The sequence below is a fragment of the Emys orbicularis genome, chromosome 5, assembly GCF_028017835.1.
Source record: "Emys orbicularis isolate rEmyOrb1 chromosome 5, rEmyOrb1.hap1, whole genome shotgun sequence".
Taxonomy (NCBI): domain Eukaryota; kingdom Metazoa; phylum Chordata; order Testudines; family Emydidae; genus Emys; species Emys orbicularis.
This window is the reverse complement of record NC_088687.1, coordinates 118,505,902-118,530,672: the sequence shown is the minus strand read 5'-3', so window position 1 is coordinate 118,530,672 and position 24,771 is coordinate 118,505,902. Positions and strand designations below refer to the sequence as shown.

The 24,771-nt window shown below is 41.6% G+C and overlaps 1 protein-coding gene across 1 annotated transcript; it reads right to left on the bottom strand.

The window, feature by feature from the left end:
* On the bottom strand, positions 1-24,771 carry WDR1 (WD repeat domain 1). The gene is made up of 15 exons (XM_065405784.1): positions 24,625-24,771; positions 24,081-24,202; positions 19,142-19,232; positions 16,228-16,375; positions 12,857-13,037; positions 10,789-10,866; positions 9,825-9,905; positions 9,463-9,696; positions 8,484-8,571; positions 7,068-7,224; positions 6,091-6,178; positions 3,554-3,664; positions 2,928-3,101; positions 1,550-1,694; positions 1-935 (listed from the first exon to the last, which is right to left on the bottom strand). The coding sequence occupies exons 1-15, from the start codon at positions 24,638-24,640 to the stop codon at positions 826-828; spliced, it is 1,824 nt and encodes a 607-aa protein (XP_065261856.1). The 5' UTR covers positions 24,641-24,771; the 3' UTR covers positions 1-825.

The following is a 24,771-nucleotide window of genomic DNA, read 5'->3' as shown; positions in this document are numbered from 1 at the left end:
TGATTCACTTAGTTTAATTCCTGTACTGACACAGGTGTTATAATTACTGCAAATTTGTTTACATCAACTTAATTCTTCTCTTTAGGAAACAAATTTATCTTTAAACAGCAGCCGAGGTTCTCCCCCGATATTGAAATGACCAGACAGACATTCTCAGTTGTTCATAAGGTAACAATGATGTTTCTGGAGTGAGAAAATGCCATGATAGTTATTTGTAAACATTAAACCGACAACAGTAAGTACATTAAAAACCCACATTTCCATCCTAAAATAACCACAAAACTTTGACATGAAATACATAAAGAGTTTATTATGTGTGTACCCCATTTCATTATGTGGAGGAGGAAATCTGAGGCAACAGTTTGGTGCAGTACAGACAAGCAACGTAATATACAGTAGCTGCACACAGCTTGATTTGTTTTGAATCACAACTAAATATTCTTACTATGACCATTAGTACAGAAATGTTCTGCAATTAGAAAAAATGAGAAGTATTTCTCTCATGCTGTACAATCTCACACGGACTCTGTTAGAAAATAACTGATCATGTTTGAATTTTTCATGCCAACTTGTTCGGCTGTTGCCTCTGGAATGTTCAGCACAAAGGTTAAGTTCCAGACATAATTTAAGTGCTTTTCATGTGCAAACTGTTACTGGCTAAAGCTTTCAAAGTACATTTAATTACAGATATGAACACCCTGTAAAGATATGAGGATATGATAGAAGACCCAGAGGCCATTAGAATTTTTTTTTCTTTTAAAGAGAAATGCTATGTTCCACTGCAGTAGTTCTAGTCCCTGATGAGGTCCTTCCAAGTAGGACTGTTCACTTGTAGGAGATAGACCATTCTTTGACAGAAGCATCATGGGATGTTGTTACCAGGGTATGTTCATCCAGCCATGCCAAGCTGCTTACATGATGTAGTCTATGAGCATCTGTGCAGATGGAAGGAGATAATATTGCATTAAAAAATACACACCCCACACTCAGTTTAAGAATTGATAGGTTATGACAGTCATCTTAGGACAATATTTTTAATTTTGAAAAAAATTTCAATTAGATCATAAGAATGGCCATCCCAGGTCAGACCAGAGGTCCATCTAACCCAGTATCCGGTCTTCCGACAGTGGCCAATGTCAGTTGCCCCAGAGGGAATGAACAGAACAGGTAATCATCAAATGATCTATCCTGTCATCCATTCCCAGCTTCTGGCAAACAGAGGCTAGGGACACCATCCCTGTCCATCCTGGCTAATAGCGATTGATGGACCTATCCTCCATGAACTTATCTAGCTAGTTTTTGAACTGTAGTGCACAAAGTACTTGTAAAATGCAGTTGCCTGCAAAGTGTACTTAGTGAATGGCAGTCTTGAGCCATAACTGTTAGAAGGTTAAAATTACATTACAGGAGGTAGGCTAGAGGAAGAGATATCTAGACGAAGAGATAACTGCTAGTGTAGTTCTGACAGAGAAAGCACTGTCCATATTTTGAGAGAGACTAGTAATTCTCAAAACTAAACCTCTTTCTATCAAAGAAGTGCACAACATACCTGGTATCTTGACTCTGGTCTCCGGGTCACTTAAGGTCCAAACATAAACCATCATGTCCATGCCCCCAGAAGCAAAATGCTCATTGTCTGGAGACCAGGCAAGGCAAACAATTTTTGCATGGTGTCCATAGAAGATGTTATGTTCCTATTTGGGAGTTATTGGGAAAATGGTGTTACTTTAAAGACTTCAAGTAGCTGTTCTGCTACCTGTGATATTGTCCCTCATTAACAGGCAACAAATTTTAACATGTTGCTAGAACAGTTAAAATATATCTGTATACCCCAGGTACACAGTAAAATTCTAAGCTAAGTGCCCTTTATATTTGAATATTATGGTTATTGCACAAGTTGGTCATGGGAGCCATTTAAAATGTTCATTTTATGCTATTTCTATTAACATCTGAAAGGAGCCAACAGAACTCAAACCAAAATGGATCAAAAATGGTAGGACTGGATGTTCAAGTTTTAAGCAAACACCAACTGGAGATCCTAGGACTCAAATGTCCTGCTCAGCTGTAGCACAGAAGGGGTTATATAAAGCCTTTGAAAGTACACCTCTACCCCGATATAACACGAATTTGGATATAACGCGGTAAAGCAGCACTCTGGAGGGGAGCGGGGCTGCACACTCCAGCGGATCAAACCAAGTTCGATATAACGCGGTTTCACCTATAACGCAGTAAGATTTTTTGGCTCCCGAGGACAGCGTTATATCGAGGTAGAGGTGTAGCTGTACAGTATGTGTTTTGAGAAACAACACCACATACTTGATGGTGACCGCATACTTGATGGTGACCACATCCCTCTTCTGTCCTTCAAACCCCCCCGCCCAAGTTCCCCACAGACCAGGGCACCCCAAATCAAAGTGGCACCACCCTCTGCCATAACGGATGCAAAACCTCTACAACTTTCTAGATCTACAGGTCCTCCACATGCGGTGTGCCTCATCCAGTACACTAAGTGCCCAAACAACAACTGTGTGGGTGAAAAGAGACACTACGCTCTCAAAATGTACTCAGACAGAAAAAATGATAAAAAAAAAACCAAACATATAACCACGGGCAAGCATTTCTCACAAAAATGATCACTCCATATCTGACTTCATAGCCCTGGTCCTCAAAGGGAACCTGCAAAAAAATGAGCCTGGGAACTTAAGACTGACCCTTGGTGTCCAGTAGAGTTTAATACAGACAGTGGATCTATGGCTCATTACAGTTATCTGTAACCCACTAACCCGCCTTTGTCCTGCAACAATAGAGGTGTTAACTACCCATGGTCAACTTAAGTGGTCTCTTGAATGTGGGTTAAATACACATGCAGTTTTAGGACTAGTAAATACTTTTGTTGGAAATCACAGGTCAGATACAGCAATTCTTACCGCATAGCCATCAGCAACACTAAAGACAGTGACAACTTTGTTTGCATCACAAACTGCAAGAAAGGCACCATCGTGAGAATATGCTAGGTCAGTCACAGGACCTTTAGCTTGCAAGGTCTTCTCATCCATTTTCAGAGAGGTTCCTTGGATTGAATATAGATGGACATTCCCATCCTGCAAGTTAATAATGAAAGTCAAAGCTTTACAACAAATCAGGAAGGCTATTAAGTTAGAGGATCATATGCAATTATAGATATTTCTCCCTTTGAAAAACTACATAATCAGTATTTTTAGGGTATATTGGCCATATGTCAAATTAAAAACATGCTATTGCTTTAAGATGTGGGGAGAGTTTTGATAAAAGCTTAACTATCTAGGGAGAAGATGTTGGGGAATGTATACTAACCACAAAAGTGGGAGAATCTAATGGAAAGAGGCCAGAAGATAGCAGCTTAACAAAAAAACCCAACAGCACAACTTTAAATTAAAAGCAAAACCATTAGTACACTGCCAACTTTGATATCTTGGTGCAGCAACAGCTGAGTGATGTTTAATGAACAAGCAAAACCAAAAAGCTTGCAACCATGGAATACTGTTCCAGTGCTCACTAGAGAGTGTATCCTTACCTGTCCTCCCACTGCAGCGGTAGCACCTCCTGGGTGAATGGCCACCACTTCTGGTTCATAGCCAGGGTCATCAATTGCAAAACACTTCTTCTTATTCTTCATCAAGATGATCTATAAATGCAGAGCAATGTACCATAGAGACCATTGGTTCAAAATGCTTGACGGCTATAGTGTCTCGCCATACACACTATGCTTGTCAGCCACAACAGGAGCTACTACTTCATTGGTTCAAAGGGAATATTGAGATTCATTCTAATCTATATAGATTAGAATGAATCTCAATACTCGACACCTATGCCTGGCGACTAAGCTTTTTCTCCTATGAGCATTTGAAAGTGATGCAGGTGCTGGTGCAGACCGCCTTCAATCTACAAACTGCAAGCAGTCAGGACACGCTCTTGCATACTGTTAGCTGAAGTTCATTTAGGGTACATCCAGACTACCCGCCATATCGGCGGGTAGCGATCGATTTATCGGGGATCGATATACCGCGTCTTAACGAGACGCGATATATCGATCCCCGAACACGCTCCCCGTCGACTCCGGAACTCCACCGGAGTGAGCGGCGGTAGCGGAGTCAACAGGGGAGCCGCGGCCGTCGATCCCGCGCCGTGAGGACCCGAGGTAAATCGATCTAAGATTCGCAACTTCAGCTACGTGAATAGCGTAGCTGAAGTATCTTAGATCAATTCCCCCCCCCAGTGTAGACCAGCCCAGAGTCACAATAAAAGAGGTGCATGAAGGAATCTAGCATTTCAAGCAATGTCTACTATCTTTCACAGTACCGTCTTCTGTTGGGAGGATTGAGTTACGAAGTACACATGCTGTTGATCTGAACTGCATCATCCAAACTATTTGTTTTTAGTTATGACTGCCTCTAATGGGAAACTGTAGCTGGATAGGAAAATGACCCTTTGCACATGAGATTATGAAAGTTCAACCCACATCCTTTTTAGTCAAAAGCATTACAAAGGAATGCAAGTATGGGTGGCAGGTGAACCCTGGGCTCGGGGAAGCTAGCAGCTGGCTCACCCTTTCTGCCTGAGGCCCTGCTCTGCCCGCCAGAGCCCAGAGGATTCCCTCCCCCAAAGTGCTGGGCCCCCCTGGAGCGCAGGCTGTTCCCCCCCATTAGCTCCAGCCGCAGGGGAAGAGCCCCCCACAGCACCGGGAAGCAGGAAGGGGTCTGGGGGCTGAACGTGGGTGGGGGCACACAAGGCTGTTTGGGGAGGCTCAGTCTTCCCCGGCCTTCGATACCCATCACCCATGAACGTAAGTGTGGTTTTAAACAGAGACATCTCCTAAGAAACAAGGATCTTTGGTTCTGCTTCATCTGAATCATGCTGAGAGCTTGAGTAATCCTCAAGTTATCGTAGAGTGTGCTCCAACAATAGCCAAAAGCTCCATATCTATGGTGCCAGGAGGTGATAAGCAAGCTGTACACCAAAGATGGATACAACAGCATAAGTGGACTAGCCTGCCAAAGTAATGAATGTTCAAGCAAGAGACTAAGGAGAACTGGTCCCTGTTTCTATATTTTTTACTACTGACCAAGGTTTTAAGACTGTTATCCTGACCATATCCAATATAGTTATCAGCGACTAATGATTTTGTGTTTCTTATATTAGCTATAATCTTCCTTCCATTTTTTTTAAAAAGATGTTAAATATCTATTGGGATTTTGGTTTTAAAGAGATGTCCTTATGTAAGGACATCTGTACAGTCACTGTATGAGCTAGAAGGTTAGATATGTATTTGCTCCTGCTCATTAACAGAAAAAGCTACCTTCCATATTTAAAGTGTTCACACCCACCCACCAAAAGGAGGAAAACAAATTAAAGAAACCAATACTGCTGTAATCAGCACTGGATTCAAATTTCAGGTAGATTTTCATGTTGACAGCCTCTTTTGGCATCATTAGAGGATTATGGCTACATACAGTTCAGGCACTGATTTAACAAAATTAGTTTTTCTACCAATTTTAAAGTTTGGTGCAACCCCGTAGCATGGATGCAGGTATACCCTGATACTGGTGTAATGCATCCACAATAGAGGTCTGCACCAATTTAAAATAGACAACAAGCTGATTTAATTTAAAAAAAAAATGCCAATACGGTGTTTAGACAAGTCTTACACCAGCAGATTCTTTGATTTAGTTATGTTTGTACAGAATTTAAAAATAGGAAGGTGCTATATAAGTGCTGTTACCATGGGCTAACATTAACAGCTGATCCACATTGACAGCTGCCTCTACCAACATAGACTCCTCCACTGAAATAAGTTTTAGAAATTTGTTAGTGTACCAATGACATACTCAGAGCATTAAATACTGTATAAGTTACACGGGGCATGTCTACACGGCAACCAGACACCTGCAGCTGGCCCATACCAGCTGACTTGGGCTCACAGGGCTTGGAAGTCCACACAGCAGTGAAACAGCTCTGCAGCCCGAGCCCCACAGGCCCAAGTTGGCTGGCCCAGGCCAGCTGTGGGTGTCTAGTTGCTGTATAGACATACCCAGATATTATCCTGATACTTACTTGTCCAATGCATATAACTACCGTATATCCACCAGGACCAACAGCTAAACATTTTGGTTGAACATCCATTTTTACAACATCCTGGCCACTGAAAAGAAAAATACAAATTGCTTTTCCGTGTCTTTATTTTATTCACGTACAAGTCTCAATTCAATAGTCAGCCATTGAGAGATCCTTAAAGTAATCATGAAATAAGTCTTCAGGTCTGCAATATGTAGATAGTTCCCTTAGCTAGCTGTTGAATATCACTTCAAGGTATCTAAATTCACAATCACGATCTACAGCTGGATTCCAGTCTTAGAAGTTAGGGCTTCTCTACATGGGAACACCTGGGAAAATTAACCTGATTTAAAATTTTAAAGTGGATTACTTTACCCACATTAAATTCTCATGTGGATACTCTGATTTAGAATTAAAGTGACCTTAATTACTCTTCAGAGAGCTAGACTGGGTAATCCTAAAAGGACTCATCTCCTGAGGCGGCAGGATTGGCATAACCACAGGGGAAAAAATGTTTTCCAAAAAGAATCTTAGATCTGGTTTTCTTCTTACACAGTATATTATATAAAGCCACATAAGAACTGAAGCATGCTCTCTCTCAGATATGTCTATATAGTGAAGACAAAACCATACACAAGTCATGCAATACAAGACACAGATATATCTGGCTGCCTAAGAAATAAAAATAAAATCAGAAAATACAGTCTAAGAAATTAATCTCATGTATGTGGAAGAAAAAAAAAATTAACCACTTTTCTATTGTTTCATAGATAAAGCAAGTTGGGTATTGCAAGCATTTCTAGGATTTCCATGGTAACTTGAAAAATTTGCACAAGTTGTATGATGAAGCTATTCAGCATCCCACACTATACCAGTGAAATTCTCTTGATATAAAAACAAAAACAAACAAAAAACCACACACCAAACCATCCACCCCATACATACATAACACAATCAAATATGGTAGCTTCACTAACCTGTAGTCTCTCTTGGTTAGGCTAGTATAACGCACAGTGTCATCCATACTGCAACTGACCAGCTGATCCAATTCATCCACGGCCATTCTAGAAACCTGGTTTGTATGCCCTTTTCCAGAAAAGTCATCATTCTCCCCAGTTTCGGAATCCCAATAATGTGAGAAGTAGAATTAAGGAAATTTTTCTTAGGAGTTTGTGTGCGGTGGGGTTGCAGAAAAAACTAGGACTTCCAACTCCCAATTCCAAATAATGAAAACAAACACTGATTCAAGTATTCCATAAAGGAACTAAATAAAATATTTGAATAACCAGTTTAGAACAGTAAAAAGGTATCGGCAAATAACAAATCATTTAGTGTTAGGTCTCAATGCCTAAGGAACACTTTCCAAGAGGGATATGGATATGAACACTGTATCTTTACTTTTCCTAACATGTCAGATTGACTAGTCCCTTGTTATCACCATGAGAGCTTCTTCCTCAGCAAACCTTCAAGTTTGTCTCATATATTTGCCAAAAAGATAATGCAGTTAAAGAGTGCATTATGTTCACAATGAGCATAAGTGTATTATACATCACATCTTGTTTAAGGTAATGTATAAAGAAATTGTATAAACTCACATTTGCCTGTTACAGAAAAAGCTAGTAGTGTTCAGCTAAAAACAAAAACAAAAAACAAAAAACCCCAACACAAACAAACAAACCAACCCACCTCACAGGCTGACCCTCTGACAACACCCTGGGGGGAGATCTAGATTGCATTCCATGTTTATTGCTCCACAGGCCAGTGGGAACTGGAATTATATAATAGATGTGCAAATTCTCTGGGAGTTGGGGGCCTGATTATGCTTGAGACACTGGCTAGACAAGGAACAGTAATGAGTGGGTGACAGTTTACCATGAGGATAGCAATGAAATTAAGGCAATGATAAGGTGGTGAGAAACTTGCAGCTCTAAGAGCAATGCGGAAAGCTATGCTTATTAGTATATAAACCCAGAGGCAGAGCAACAAGGAGTTCAGAATCCTTTCAGTTTAGGAATGACTTGATTACCTGTTCTGTTCATTCCCTCTGAAGCACCTGGCATTGGCCACTACTGAAGACCAGATACTGAGCTGGATGGACCTTTGGTCTGACTCAGTATGGCTGTTCTTATGAATGTTAATAGGGATTCAGGTAAGATTATTGTGGTATCAGGAAAGCAAGTCATTACAGAGAATGGTAAAGATTACAGATAAGTGCCATGTTAGTTACAAGTTAGCAGGAATTTGGTTCAGCAATACAATTTTATTCAGGAATGTCAGAGGAAGTTATCTTGTCTTCAGTAAAGTGATTTTAAAAGTTCCTAGAAAGTAGAATATCCATTTTAAGGAGGAGAAGTGGGACTAGAGTAATGCCATTTGATCACCAGAAAGGATATTAATGTGTCCATCATGACTTCCGGAGTAAATATAGGATTTTCCACCATTTTTATGCACTGTCAGACACTGAATTGATTTACTATGACCCTGTGAAAGAATATAAATTAATGGGCAATTCATTTCTCAGTTATTCAAACTGAAACAAAAGCAATCTGTTCACAAAGTGCTACTGGTAAGATTTAGAAATTAACATCACATTTTAGTTTTGATCTTTGTTCAATCTCAAAATTCAAATGACTAGTTGTCTAGGTCTGTTTCAAGGAATCAATACATAAAAAAAAGTATTACAGCACTGATATTTCCATACAAATTCTAAAGAATTAAATGTTCTGTAATATGAATAGTGTCACACTTTTTTCCAGATGGAGATCACTTTGGAACATAACACTTACGCATGGAAAGGGTCCTAAACAAGTTCAGTGTTTACAAGATTGTTAAAGATGGTCACCTACATGTATTGGTTGCCAGAATTACAGTAATAATAAAAATTAAAAAAAAATCTAGGACACAGGTTTCTAGTTCATGTAAAAATGTAAGCTCCCATGGGATTGCTTTGTCACCCCGCCACATAATTCCTATTATTAGAGCTTGACTGCATAATGAACCATATCTCCATGTTCACAACAGTTAGCACTTGCAGGATGATGAAATAAGATGCCCATGGGTGGTATTCTAACTCAGATTATTTTAGTGTAATCTTAAACATGTTTAAAAACTAGTGTGGAAGTAAGCTATTTTATTAGCATAATTAAGATCATTATGCATCTACACAATTGCACAAAGTATAACTACTATATTTAACTGCTATGACTCAGGTGTTAGTCAGGGATATGCTCAACAATATCCAGGCTTGATGGTTCAAAGAGATTCTTTACAGCCACATTGTAATGGAACAGTTACTATTCCCAAACAGATTATTGCTAAATTCAAACTATGTGTAGTAGAAGGTCTGCTGCAGCGTGATCAAGGTCAACATACCTTTATGACACGTAGAGGCTTATTTGGGTTATTCTTATCCAAATAGTTAATGTAACCAGAGAGGGAGAGGCTCAGTAAATGGTCCTTCTGCCACAAGCAACCTAACTGCTGATCCAGAACATTTGATCCCATGTTAAACGTACTGACAACAGAGTTAGCGCCAACATCCCAGATTTTAGCAGTTTTGTCTCCAGAAGCAGAAAGCAAGTGAGCGCCATCAGGGCTCCAGCTAATCTGTAAAAACAAGTACCTGCCTTAGTATATGGACAGCACTTTCCATTGACAACAGTATAAGATCTTGCAATAGTAAGTTAGATAATTTATTGTGCTGCAGTTATGAAACACACCAAAAAAATACTTACAGCATAAATGCCTCCATCATGAGCCTTATTTCCACCCAGAGCACAAACTCTCTCTCCAGTCTTCCCATCATAGACAAAAATCTTTAAAAAACAAACAATCACATAAGCATATTATACAAAGTGACGGACAATTAGAGGAAGGCTTGCACATTTACAAACTCCAAAATGTATTATACAGCTAACTCTTTACTGCAGGCATAAAAGTAACTTTGTAAAGGTCAAGTTAAGGCTTCAAGACAAATGCATACTTGTATATTAAATATTTAAGGTACCAGAGGATGTTAAGGCATTCTAAATAAAAGCAGCAAGCTGTTCCATGCAGGAATTCTGACATCTGAAATACTGCAAAGTATTATGCTTATGGCTCCTACTGTGATAGCCGCCGCTCCCAGCTAGTCATTGGAATCTGCCTATATGCAAGGAGCTAGCCATGGCAACAGCGCTGTTGTCATTCTTGACCTTCTTAGCTGATAAAAATGTATAGAGATAGGCTCTTATGTAGCCATTTATACTGCACCCACCTTCTCAGCCAGTGCAAGGAGTCTAGCAGTGGAAGCACCAGCACAGCTATGTGGTGGTACAGGATCAAGCCTTTTCATAGGGAATTTGAGAATTCTTGGATATTTTCCTTGGAGTCTGAGGAAACCTTGCTGCAAAAAGCTGTAGGCAGGGGTATCATCCCCCCCCAGCAGATAAGTAGCCTGCGTTGGGGAGGCGCATCAGGAAGAGAGATAAACAGGTGCAGCCTGATAGGAGCAGCACCAGGTTTTTGTAGAACAGCTGCTGTTGCAGCCGTATCATGGGAGGATAATGACAGTTCTTAAGTCTGTTTTCTCACAGTAAAAAGAATCAGTGTGTAGGCTGTGGAACTGCTCCCCAAAACCCCATCCCCCTCAAAGAGTGTGTAACTCACAATTATTCCCCTCCCCCACAAGTGGATATCGAGGTGGCAGCTCATTTTTACCTGGCCATCTGCACTAGATGTAGCGAATCTGTTCCCATCAGGAGAGAACCTCACGCAGTTAACAAAACGGCTGTGGTCCTGCAGGAGACAACAATTAACAACCAGCCAAAAACAGAAAAGCTTTAGACATCTTAGATAAGTTACTTGAACCCCATGAGACCCATTCATTTACAGTGAAATTCTCAAGCGAGAGGCTCTCCGCCCTACTCAAGCCCCAGACTGGCTGTGAGGGAGAGGCCTACAGAGGAAACGTCTGCACCGTCCAGCATAGGTAAGAATGGAGGGTGACAGAGGTGGGTCAAGAGCAGCCACAGGATCCATGGTTCTGCAGTTCAAATAGCTTTAATGCAGGATACAAATCAGATTAGGAGTAATCACCATGGCTTTGGTTAGGAGGGAAGAGGGCTGCACTACAGCCCCATCCCATTCAAATTGCTATTGTGTCTCCACCCACCCCCCATCTGGTCACTTCATACGCATAAAGCCTTAGGAATCAGGCTTATGCAGGCGAGTTGAATTCCACCCATAATAATCAGAAAACGCATCCATTTCATGCCCAATGCTTATAACAACTTTCCTCATGGATTTGGATTTTGCTAAAGAAGCGGTTACTGAAAGCTGAACGGTCTGAGGGCTGAGTTGCCCATACACCAGTCTAGCCACTATTAGTAATTATTTAAACCTTCAGGAGTTTGTTCTCCAAGAGGATTGTCTACACTACAAAAAACCTCCAACAACCCTGGCAGAGAGTCTCAGAGTCTGGGTCAGCAGGGTAAATGTTTCCACTCAGGCTCTGAGACCTCTCCCCCACCTTGCCAGGCCTGAGTCCAGGCTCCAGCCAGAGTGGGAATATCTACACTGCTGTTTTCAGCTCTGTAGCACAAGCCAGGGTTAGCCGACCTGGGTTCCCAGACTGATAGATTTTCCTCCCCCCACGCAGTGTAGACATACTGTAAGAGAGCCAAATAATAAAAAGTAGCTTCTGAAGTTCAAATGTATATTCAGTAGTGATACCACTTTACTGACTGTGGCACTCAAAACTGTTCTTTTGCTAAGTCTGGAATGGAAAAAGGACTAAAAAGCACTTAACTAAGGGTTTCAAGTCACCTTAAGGCACATGCAAACAATAGGCTTCCAATTGCCTTAAAATTAATTGCCAAGTTTAACTTTTCAAGAAGCCCTACTAGTATGGTTGGGACTTCATCTGCAACAGTGCCAAGTAGCAAGGCCTACCCAGAAGAAGGCAGGCCCCAAGTAATAAGGCCAGGAGACTCCCTAAGGGATGACATAAGAAATGTGAATGGTTTGGATATAGTCATTCCAGTGTTCGGTTTGTTTTTTGGAAGTTCTCACATTGCACAAGTGCAACACAAACCAGAAATTAAAGCTGACTTGTTATTTTCATAGTCCAGACAGAAAGGAACAAAGGATGAAAGTTAGATTTATAATTTCAAGTTTAAATAACCAGTAGTGATTTTTCAAGATCTAGGCTGACATTTTCAAAGCTGCCTCAAGGGATTTGGATGCCTAATTCCTGTTTAGAATTGAGAATCCAAATCCCTTAAAGAGATTTGAAGATTCCAAACCCCTCCCGCACCACAGCTTTCCACCCCCCCCCACCCCCCAAACTGGGCACTGCTGAAAGTATTGTTAAGAAACATGGTAGAATATTTTGAGATTGCACTAAATGAAGGAAAAAACTGCTCAAGAAGGGATACTGAAAAGTGTTACATTTCCTACAAACCCACAAAAGAGTAATGAAAGCCAGCACACAAGATCTGAGATGACACTAAACTTCAAATTATACTGTTTTGAAGAACTAGTCTAGAGTTTCCTTTCTAACCCTTTATTTTGTTTTTCTGAGCTTGAGCTAGACCTTCAATTATCTTCAACCATGGCTACTCAATGCCAAGTAGATTTTAAACTGGAAACCAAGATTTTGTTATGGCAATGAGCTGTATCACAAAATAGTAAGAACTGTGAAGACTTTTTAGTATACATCCATACGACTTAACACAGAGACATAACAGAACTTATGTGCAGAAAGAGAAAAGTATGTTAGACTCACGCTTATTGTAAACTTGAATTTGAATGGCGGTCCCTCAAAGAAAGCACCACAATTGTCATCACTACCAGTTACTATACGATAGGGCCTTGTTTGTTTTATATCCACGCTGTTGATCACCTTGTTGTGCCCAGAGATCTCTCCGACTGAAGAGCCAGTATCCCATAGGAACACTGCTCCAAATCTATTTAAAGATGACAATACACATAGTCCATAAAATAAAAATTACATGAAGGCTAACTCCTTGAGCATCAGTAATCGGCATACTGAGTGGACACAGACAATAGAAATTAGGTCATCTAGTTAATCTCATGCAAGTGCAGCACTGTTCCCTAAAGGATATTCAAGTCCTTTGTCTAGGAGACAGAGTCCAAAAACTCAGAAGAGGATGACAGCTGCCACATGTACCAAGCAGAGAAGCAAATATACAAACCTTTTTAAATTAAAAAGGTCCCTTGGATCTCATTTTAAGGGATCAACTACTTAAAGCATACTGAGAGGAGCAAGTTGCTGTCCCAGGTGGATAGTTGCTACAAACAGATAATGGATAGTATGGAAGGCTGGAATATAAAACAGCATCAAGTCCATCATATATAGGGCCCTACCAAATTCATGGTCCATTTTGGTCAATTTCAGTCATACGATTTTAAAAATTGTAAATTTCAAGATTTTAGCTATTTAAATCTGAAATTTCATAATGTTGTAATTGACCAAAAAGGGGGGGGGGGGGGGAAAGTGTTGCACACTAGGTTATTGTAGAGGTGTTTGCAGTACTGCTACCCTTACTTCTGCACTGCTGCTGGCGGTGGTGCTGGGCTCCCCGCCAGCAGCTGCTGCTCTCCAGCTGCCCAGCTTTGAAGGCAACACTACCGCTAACAGCAGCGCAGAAGAAAGGAGGACACAGTACAATATTGCCACCCTCACTTCTTGGCTGCTGCCTGCAGAGCTGGGCCCTCAGTCAGCAGCCTTGACACTCCAGCCACCCAGCTCTGAAGGCAGCAGCACAGAAGTAGGAGTGGAAGAGTATTGTATTGCCACCCTTACTTTGATGCTGCTGCTAGCGGGGTGCTGCCTTCAGAGCTGGGCACCCAGCCACTGCTCTCTGGCTGCCCAGCTCTGAAGGCAGTGCAGAAGTAAGGGCAGCCCCCCTAAAATAACCTTGCAACCCCCCCCCCCCCCACAACTCCCTTTTGGGTCAGGTCTCTCAGTTTGAGAAATGCTGGTCTCCCCCATGAAATCTGTATTGTAGAGGGTAAAAAGCACACAAAAGACCAGATTTCACGGTCTGTGATGCATTTTTCATGGTGAATTTATGTGATTTAGACCAGAACAGTTGATTATTGCTTTAAAGTCCTCTAGGTATACACATGTATTCCAACTACAAGATGTTAGTGAAGTAATTAGTAGTTCACCTATGCTGAACAACACCTTGTCTTATAGAGACACAGTTCAGTGAGGGACAAGAACTACTGAGTGACTAGAATACAAATCTTAGCATACCAAAAGTGTTGGCAGTTACTATTTCAGGGGCATTTAAAAAAAAAACAAAAAACAAAAAAAAACCCCCAAAGAGTTAGTTAGTAACCACAACGCATTAATAAAACAAGTTTTATTAGAACACATGAAAAGCCCTTGTGTTTTTAATACAGTAAAAAAAAATACTGTCAATAATGTAGTTAAACAAGCCCTAGACAATCATTTCAGCAAGTTTCTAAAATGAAGCTAGATTTGCTGGAAATGCAATACGATTAATTAGGAAACCTTAATAACTTTGCTCTATTTTTTTTTTAAAGTTTTTTTACTTCTGGACATTTTGAAAGAAACAAAAAATAGGTATGTTGATATGTAAGATACCATACACATTTCTTCAGTACCAACCCTTGAGACATTAGCAAATAAACTAATGCAGGAGGTGTCTCCCCAAAGAATTAAGTTAGGAGTCAATCTACAGTAGAATCTCAAAGATACGAGCACCTGAGTTACGGACTTACCAGTCAACTGGACACCAATCAGGCAGCAGCAGAGACAAAAACGCCTTGGGGCTTTAGCCCTGGGCATCAGCCACAGGGAGTTGGAGCTGCAGCCGCGGGGCCGGGGGGGGGGGGGGGGGGGGCAAAGAAGAGGAAAGAAGTTTGGGGCTTAGGGCTTTAGATGTGGGGGTGGGGGGAAGGTAGTACTGGGGCTTCAGCCCCAGTGCTCCCCCCATAGCTAAACCCCTGACGTGCTCCCCACTGAAACTGGGAGTGGAGCCATGGGAAAACCCTGAGCCACAGCACCCCCTGCAGGACAGAGATGGGAATGGAGCTGCAGGGCTGAAGCCTTGAGCCCCAGTGCTCCCTCTGGGTCTAATGCCCTGAGCTCTGGTGCTCCCATGGGGCAGAAGCCCTGACCTCTCCAACCCCATGCCTGGAACCCTGAACTCCCTACCCTGCAGTTGCAACCGCACCCCACCCCCGATGGCTGAAGTCTGTAATGTCTTGTTCAGAGTTATGGAACATTTCAGGGTTACAAATAACCTCCATTCCCAAGGTGTCCATAATGGAGGTGCTACTGTACCAGCCACTTGTACAGAACAGTAATTAGTCTTAAGATGCAGTATGTGGCCTTTGCCTGGAGGCCACTCTTGCTGGATTGGTCCCCATCTTCACAGGTCTGCTAATCTTTTGTACCGGCAAGTGTACACATGTACCTAATTGAAGCTATACAATGGGCACTTCTAGCCTGATAAAACAAGATTGCAATTGGTGGTGAATTGTGTTCTTATTGCAATTAAACCCCCAAATGTAGTTGTGCTCATGTGGAACGTGCTCATGTGGAACATGCAAATATAAGTGTGATTCTCTCTCCAACAACACATTTTGTAGAACATTAAAGTGTTTTAAGATCTCTGCAGTTCTCCCTGCTACACAAAAACACCCCCCCCCAAACAAAAACAAAAAACCCCACACCACACACAACCCACCACACCCTGTGAACAAAACAGGCAATCCTGAATTGATCGTATGCAGTGTCGTAGCCATGTCGGTCCCAGAATTAGAGAGACAAGGTGGGTGAGACAGTATCTTTTATTGACCATCTCACCTACCTTGTCTCCCTAATCTTGAATTCATGCCATTTAAGAGGGAAAGAAAAAAAACAAAGTACTGCTCTAAAAAGGTCTACTTTAATGGTATTGTGCTTCCCCAGTGAATAAGCTACTCACAGTTCTGCAGCTGTCAAATGCTATGTAAAGAATTTTGCTACTAAAACAGTGTCTCTAGAAGTCTAAAACAAGGAGTGCGACACATTTCTCTTAGAGGAGCTTAGAGTTTTCTGCATCACTGATTTTGTTTTGTTAGGACACAACAGTTTACAGTAGATTGAGAATTACTCACTTCTCCCTGCCTTCCCCCACAGCGGCAAGCCTCTTGCTGTCTTCAGTCCAGGCAATATCCTTTATTTTTCCTGCAAATGGCTGATATTCATACTTCAGTAGGTGTTCCTTCTGTGTGGTATCCCAAATTCTAAGCTTTCCAGAGACATCTGCCGTAACACAATAGTACATAACTATCACTGTTCCAGCAAGTATCAAATAGTCACGTCTCAGCAATCTGTCACAGTAAAAATTTTCAGCCACACTGATTGCTAGTGCTAAAAACCTACCATCATACGCCATTATACAGACTAAGATTCCTAAATAAAACTGAATCCAATAAGCATTAGAAATTGGAACTCGTTAAAAATCATATATTCGAAGTTCATCATGCAGAATTGATGATTACAGACGTGTCCAAGATACGCACAGATCTGCTGTGTGTACGAGAGTCTGGCATTTGTGCAAATATGACCTTTCAGGTCTCCAACCACAAGCATAAATACCTGACCTACTCTCTGCATACAGAACTTAAATGCACATGTACAAAGTTTAAAAGCTGGATTGCTACCCAAAAGTCAAATAAGTGTATTCAACAATCGTTGGCGATCCCTCGAAGTGGAGAATGATGGACAATCCATGAAAGACAATTTCAAGTTATCTGAAAGCCCACTGATGGCTGAGGAGGCCTATTCTAGAGCCACAAACTCTTCCACATTGCAGACACATTTCCAAGCAGACGGGTGAGCCTGGGATGTTGGTTTGAGCCCTGGCCCACTTGGTCAATCCCGTTCTTCCATTATTCAACAACGGTGATGTCACAACAGGCAAGGGATACAAGTTTATCCTTTTTAGACCAGAGGTCTCATATTTATGCTTAATATTCTGAACATGCATTGTCAGTTGCCTTGAATCAATTACCACTTCTTCAGAATACTAGAGAAGCATGGAACACACTTCAATTCAGAGGAAATATTGTGGTGTTGCTAGTCACAAGTTGTGACACTCTGTACCTCGGGGGGACACCCTACAAAACCGGGGGTCGGGGGGGCACCTCACACACTACTGTTCAGAGTCCCTCAGAGTGGAATTTTATATTTCCAATGCCCTGCCTATTAACAAGAATAAAGTAGATGGGCACTTGGGCAAAGTGAAGTATCAACATAGAACAAACCCAAAAGTGCTGGGTTTGGGGCAGGGGGACACCAAACACAGTATTTTAAAAGGAACCAGTTTGACAAACACATGGACTGGTAGCCAGGAAAACCCTGCCTTTGATACAGACTATTTTACATGGCTGCACTACCCAGACCTTTTACACTCCCCATCTGTGCTCAAAAGATATGTGCAAAGCTTAGTATCTACATGGAGGGGTCCCCGGGGGGGGGGGGGGGGGGGGAGAAAGAAGAGTCACTGAAACTTCCCACAAATTCAAGATTTTATTTTTATATTATATATATATATATATATATATATATAAAAAAATATATAAGAGAGAGAGAGAGAGAGAGAGAGAGAGAGAGAAAGAAAAAATGAATTTAGATGGTCCCACTGGGAGATTAATGCAGAGATGTGCCCCACTCAACATGGCTGTAAGAGCACACTCTCATAGCAGGTCCATACTGGCTCTTCTATTTAGGAGCTGAGAGTATGTACAAAGGATATGCACACCCAACGTTCTGTGGAACCTGGTTTCAAGGAAACTCCCTGTGCACAGCTCAGCTTTGAGGAAAAAGCTGATAGAACCTCTATGGAGGTGAAGGACCTGGAGATCTGAGACTAGATCCAAAGCCATGGAGTGGTTCTACAGCCATAACCTGGCCCATGAGATCTTGGCAGTGCTGTGTGCTACTCAGGAACCCTGCTGGAGTCAGGATTCCGGCCTGGAGCAAACTTAATCTTGCAGGCTCCAGAAGTCAATTTGGCATGTGTTCACATTTGGAATAAATATGAAGACAAGTTAGGGGCTTGAATTCAAGTTAAGAAGTTTCTTACTTGTCGATACAGCCACCATGAAAGTGTTATATATCTTTCTTTAAAAAGATTTTTAAAAGTACTTTTAGTTTATTAATATTTGTTCTCCAACACTTGCCATCTTTAAAGTTTCCCTTATTGATTTTTGTCCTTTCATCTGACAAAGATCAATTCTCTAATGGAGCATGGCATTAATGTAGGTTTGTTTCCTTGTTTATACAACAGTATCAAAAATAAATTTTAGTTTCTGCCAAGAAGCCAGATGAGGCAGCAAGAGCTTTGTTTAGTGTAGATTCTCAAAGTTTGGGTTCATTCTCACTGTTTTCATAGAATCTTTACACAAAAATAGTTTGAGAATCAGCATCCTTTCCCTGCTAAGTTGCTGCAGTGAAGACTGCAGTTCAGTTTACAGCCCTGAGAGAGATCAGGCCAGCAACAAGGAAAATGAGGACCTTTTTGTGTGCATATGAGAGCGAGCGAGCGCGCCAGTGGCAGAATTTCATTTTAAAGACAAAATTTGATACCGTATTTACAGTTTAGAGAACTTGTAAAGAGCAAAAACCAAAATTAAAAATTCCACAGTTCACTCCTAATGCTGATGCATGAACAAGGCATTCACTATAGCTAAAGGACTGTTTATAATAAGTTAATTTTATATGTCTATTATGTAAAAGTTTATTAAGTTTAGAGTATATTAAAATACTTTAGTTTAAATCCAAAATGTATCACTTCAAAAAGAAATGATACACTACACTCCCTCCTCCATGAGGAGACAAGTTTAACATTAATGGCACATGGTTAGGAAAAAAATACTTATTTTTGTTTCAGCTTTGTTAAATATGTATTACGTAGTCTACATATGTTCAAGCTGTATACCTAAAGTCTGTGCCATTAAGTTTTAACCTAAGCATTTTAGCAGCCCTGTCCCATAGCTCATACCAGAATGTGTTCTGATACTTTACCTCCAGATGCTATGTAGAATCCACTGGGCGCATACTTGGCAACCACAACTTGATGGGCATGCTCCGTATAGATATCAGCAATTGCTGGATTCTATAGATAAAACAGAATTAAAAAGTTACAAAATGACGTTTGTGGGTTTCAGAGAGAAAAAAAAAAAAAAAAAGAGAATCAAAACTGAGGCATTGGAGATACTTAAATCCCATCTACAATAAAGGGGAAGGGAGAACAACAAAAGTAAAACATACCGCTGATCAGTGGGAACTTACTGTTTAGTGTGACAGACAATACAGGGTCTAACATGGCTGCTGTAGTGAGAAGTAATATCCTCACTGGCCAATCACACATTAGCGTAATTCCCAAGATACCTGTACACAATACTGGAGGTTGGCAACTCATTGACTGATAAAGACTAAGTTGCACTGGAATGCAGAGAGAAAGGGTTCCAGAACAGGAATCAAGATAAAAGCACGTAAATATATACAACTGTATAGAAAGATGGGTAGGAGAGAGGAAAAAGTAATGATCTACTTTGTAGAGTACTAAGCATGTAAAAGTTCCTTCAGTAAAACATGCCTATAAAGCCTTAGAACAAAAAATGTTAGACAACTCCTTGCTTAGCAGGACATATGCACTTGTAGTTTCTGATGTATTAATACTGTAAGTCTTCACTGTTAGAACTAGAGACATTTTACAAGAGTTGCATCAGCAGGCACAGGAGATTACTTAGGGATGGCTACACTTGCAGATGTAGAGCACTGGGAGTTAAACCAGCCTTTGGAGAGCGCAGCAGGGAAAATGCTGCCGTATGTTTACACTGTCAGCTGAAAGCGCACTGGCGTGGCCACATTAGCAGCTCTTGCAACGCCACAAAGAGCAGTGCATTGTGGTAGCTATCCCAGTGTGCAAGTGCTTGCAATGTACTTTTCAAATGGGGGGGCAGGGCGTGGTGGTGGTGGTGGAGTGTGACAGAGAGTGTGTTGTGTGTATGTGGGGGGAGAGAGAGAGAGAGAATGTGTTGTGGGTGGCTGAGAGCATGTCAGCATGTTGTCTTATAAGTTCAGACAGCAGCAGCCCCCCTCCCCACTCTCACAACAGCAGCATTCCACACTAATGGTCTGCTTTGTCCCGGAGCAGATAAGCATGCCAGCTGTCAGAAATGGAGCTTTGAAAGGGGATATCTGCATGCCTGCAGCCAATTTCAAAAACAATGAGAAGAGTGGCCACTTGACTTCAAGGGATTATGGGACGTTGCCAGAGGCCAATCACAGCGCAGTAATGCAACACTGCATCCACATTGATGCCCGGGCATTTCAGCCAGGGCACAGCACGCTTTATGCTTCTCGTGGAGGTGGATTACCAGGAGCGCTCCAGCTGCAGAGTCCAGGTGCTCTACGTGTCTTGCCAGTGTGGACACACCTCAGGGGTTAGAGTGCATTAAAGCAGCCCCGGCCGCCCTAACTTGCAAGTGTAGCCAAGCCCTTAGTAAATCAATGTGGATTGAAACACCCTTGTCTTTTGGGGAAGCTAATTTATAAGTAGCTTTCCCCAAACATATTTCAACAGAAGGGCTAGTATAGAAAAAGTTATTCCTACGATCAATAGGAAAATTGGGATCCAGAAAAAGTTGCATCATTGATTGTCAAGATGTTACAATTATAGCTTTTATGCTTCTCTTTGGAGAGGTCTTCAAAACTCCAGAGCAGAAGAGACACTTAGGTCATTCAACACACACTCAGATGTCTCAAAGTTTAACCACAAAACTGACTCAATCATCCACACCACATCAAGGAGAGTGCCATCAAAATACAAGAGATAAGAGGTACCAGTCTATATTTGTTATTGGATGTCGTAACATATTTATTCCAAAGAGTTATGACTGTTCAATTGCAGCAGACCAGCGAAATTAATTTTTTTTAGACTGATTGTTCTGCAATTTGTCAGTTCACCTTTCATCTCCAAAAAAGACTTGTGTTGTTTGGTCAAAAGGAAAGAAGTGTGGGTGAAATTGTTTTGATGCTGTAATTCATAAACAAACGTGTTCGACTGTATCATAAAAATCACTAAGTAATATGGTAGGATTTGATCATGCGCTCAGGAGAAACTGGGCTGTTACAGAGTACCTACTCTGTATTAGGAAGCTTGCAGGCTTTTTACCAGGAAAAGGTCTTGCTCTTGCCAGTGCTATCAGTCTCTCAGAGATGTAATGTAGCAAGGGTAAGGTTTTCTATTTCTGGTCTAGAATAGATTTATACAGGTTGAGTGCACTTCTAGCTTTGGCAAGTCAGAAATTATTGCACTTTAAAGAGTCACCCAATTCCCTGCCACTCTCCATTTTGCTGGGTGATTGAATTTAAGTAAGCAAAACATGTCAGTTCTACAGGACAAACAATTTCATATTCCTCTGTTGTAGTTTCATCTCCTATAAGTTCAGGAGGCTCTCTGTATACTGCATTCTATTGCCGACATTATGAGTTGTAACTCTGCTACAAAACAGGAACAACAGCCCACTGAAGCCAAGTGGATAAAGACTGGACTTAAGGGGCACTGAATTTAAGACAGTCAAGCTTCTGTTTTTTTTTTTTTTTAAACCTACTGCTGTTAAAGATTATGAATGCCAAAAATAAAGAAGTCTTTTTTCCAGTTTATTTTCTTTGTACATTTAATAGCACTATTTTTCAATTACAGCCAGTTCCTTCATTTGCATGCATCTTTCACCCAACCGGGAAGAAAAAAAAAAAAACACATTTGTTTAGAATTAGAAGTTATGACAGGACCAGAAAAATTAGGAGTGGAATGAATGGAAATTCAGGGGCAGGTACAGTATCTAACCCCATCAACTCATTCTTTGAAGAGGACCAGCTAGCAGGAAAAAGAGGGAGGGGCCTGTTCAACAATACAAAAAAACAGAATTCAGGTAATTCATTGAGCTTATGTGGCCCTTACACTGAAACCAGAGCTACTTATGACAGCTTGGAACTCAAACTGCCGCACACTTTGCAGGAAGAGGAACCTATAATGGAAGTAAAATATTTATGAGATATCAAGTCTTCCAAGTATCACTTATCCCTCCTGCCTTACCAATGCTTTTCCAACACACATCCAAGACTTTAATGTACTGAATCAAGTTTTGGACTTCTCTGTCATAGCTAAGAGACCATCCTCATTAGCCTCAAGTACTTCACTCTGGACAATGGATTTGTAAGACACCAATAACCTGTCTGGTTTGTTGACTAGGATGAAGCAGTCCCAGCTGGAATTGAGAGAGTTATCATTCTATTGTACAAGAGTCACATGCAGTATTCTCCAAGGGTCTGTCCCTTGTTCGTGTTGACATGGAGTACAGTTATTTGACTAGGCTTCCCTATTTTTGATGGGGAGTGTTTCAGAGACTAGGTCAATAGGTAGTACAGGCATGGTCCTTTACTAGGGAGAGGATTATTTCCATTTAATTATACTATTAAATTGCAACAGACTGAACCAAAGACTATGATGCATGCTTTTGTGACATTAAAACTGACTATTAAAACAAATTTTGTAACAGGCTGCTGTCAGCTGACAACTACCAGAAGACTCTCCCCCTGCCTGCCAGTTTACTCTTACTTTTATAGCATACCGAAAGATTTAGGTATTAGTTTTAATGTTATGACTAAGTCAACTGGCTCAGATATCTTTCTATGCATCTGTCATACTACATCATTTTACCTTCATAGCTGAAACTTTTGGTTTCAAGAAGACTGGGACATTTTTGCTGTCGTCATTTAGCCAAGATGTGGGACCACAACTGTGTTGAAACATTAAAACCAGAGTGCAAGGAAGTTCTTTTTTTTTTTTTTTTTTTAAAAACAAGAAACCCGAGAGAACATTTAAAAAAAAATTGAAAGCAATTTAGTATTTGGTTCCATGTCACGGAAGGCACTTTCAGCACACTGGCAGCTAGATAAGAGATTTGGATATACCCAACAAGGGGGGGAAGAGGGGGGCCCAAAAATCCTGGAGAACCACTGTCAGAAACAAACATTGTCATGGAAAGCTGGAAATTCCAAGGATATATAATCTTCCCACCTGTAATGTCCCCCCCACCCCAGAAATAAAGTTTACATTACATTGGGGGTGGGGGGGCACGCAAGAGAAGAGAGAAGGAAGGAGAATAGGGTGAGGAGTCTCATTTTCCAGTAGCAAAAGTACATTTGCCATTTTGAAGACTATATTGAACCTGGAGCCCAAAAGAATAAAACCGCTCTACAAATCAGCTTTCCCATGCATTTCAATAGAATGCAATCTTTGCAGCCTGATTATTACTATTACCATTTAAATGGCACATTGTTCACAGTTCACTGCTGATCACCACATAAGAAACAACCTACTGAAGATACCTGTTTTGTACATTTCATATGCAGTAAAGTTCCCTAGGATTAAGACTAAGAGCTTTGCATATGCAGATATTAAACTTTCAATCAAACAGCTGAGAGCTGTTTTGATTTCTCAAATGCAACAAACAGTAAGCTACACAGCACTGGATTCGATTTGTAAGATTGTGTTTCTCCAAGAAGACAGGTTAGCCCAGGAAGTGGGGGTATTTATTAACTTAATAAATCCATTTTAATGGATCCCTAGGCCCCATAATACAGATATTTGTATTACCATATTAACAGGGCCAAGCAGGATATGACATACCAATCCGATCCTAAATTCTACAGAAAGGGATGAGAGGAAGAGACTACGCAGATTTTCTACAGATTTCTGTAGTCCCCTCCCTGCCCACAATTTTATGACTGAGTCATACAACCTCCCTCTTCATCACAGATCTATCTGACCTGAATAGAAATTCCAAAGTATCAGAAACAAGCCATTATGGGAGAGCAGCTGGAAAAAACAAAAAGAAACTTAGGGGAAAGAACTACATCATGAAACAAACCAAAAAGATATAGAATACATTACATCAATGTTTCTGATGACGACACATTTTCCATTGGTATACAGAAAGTTGTTGCCCTTGGGATCCCCTCCAATAATTTTGGAGACACCTCTTTCAACCTGGGGGAGGCTGGCAAACACTTTTTCTACAAAAAGAAAAAAAATATAGAGAGATGTTGATTTCGGGCATCCCTAGCAAACGTCGTTCAAAAGCAAGTCAAGCCGCCCCAGTGGCTGCTGCTGAACACAAGCACTTGTTGCTGCCCCCAGAGCCCGGGACACGAAACACTCTGCACCCAGCACAGCCCGGGCGATCCACCTAGAGCCGTGCGGGGCTATCGGGGGTCCCCGGCGAGCGGGCACCGCCCGGGGCAGCGGCAGCGAAGGCACGGCCGGAGCCCGAGCCGGCGGCACCGGAGCCATTGACTCGGCACGTCGGCTCCGGGCGCGCCGGGCTGTAGGCAGCGCTCCCTGAGCCAGCCACCCGCCGCACAACCCCCCGGCAGCAGCCACACGAAGGTGGCTCCCTCCGGGGCACGGGAAGCAGCCGGGCGCCCCCCGCACTTACTGCTCTCGAACGGCATCTTCGCCCACTTGTTCCCGCGGCCAGAGGGAGGCGACGCGCTCGGTGCCCAGGCGGTGGTGGCGGTAGCGGCCCAGCCTCTCCCTGCTCCGGCCTCAACCCCAAGCTGCAGAGCAGGAAGCACCCGCCGAG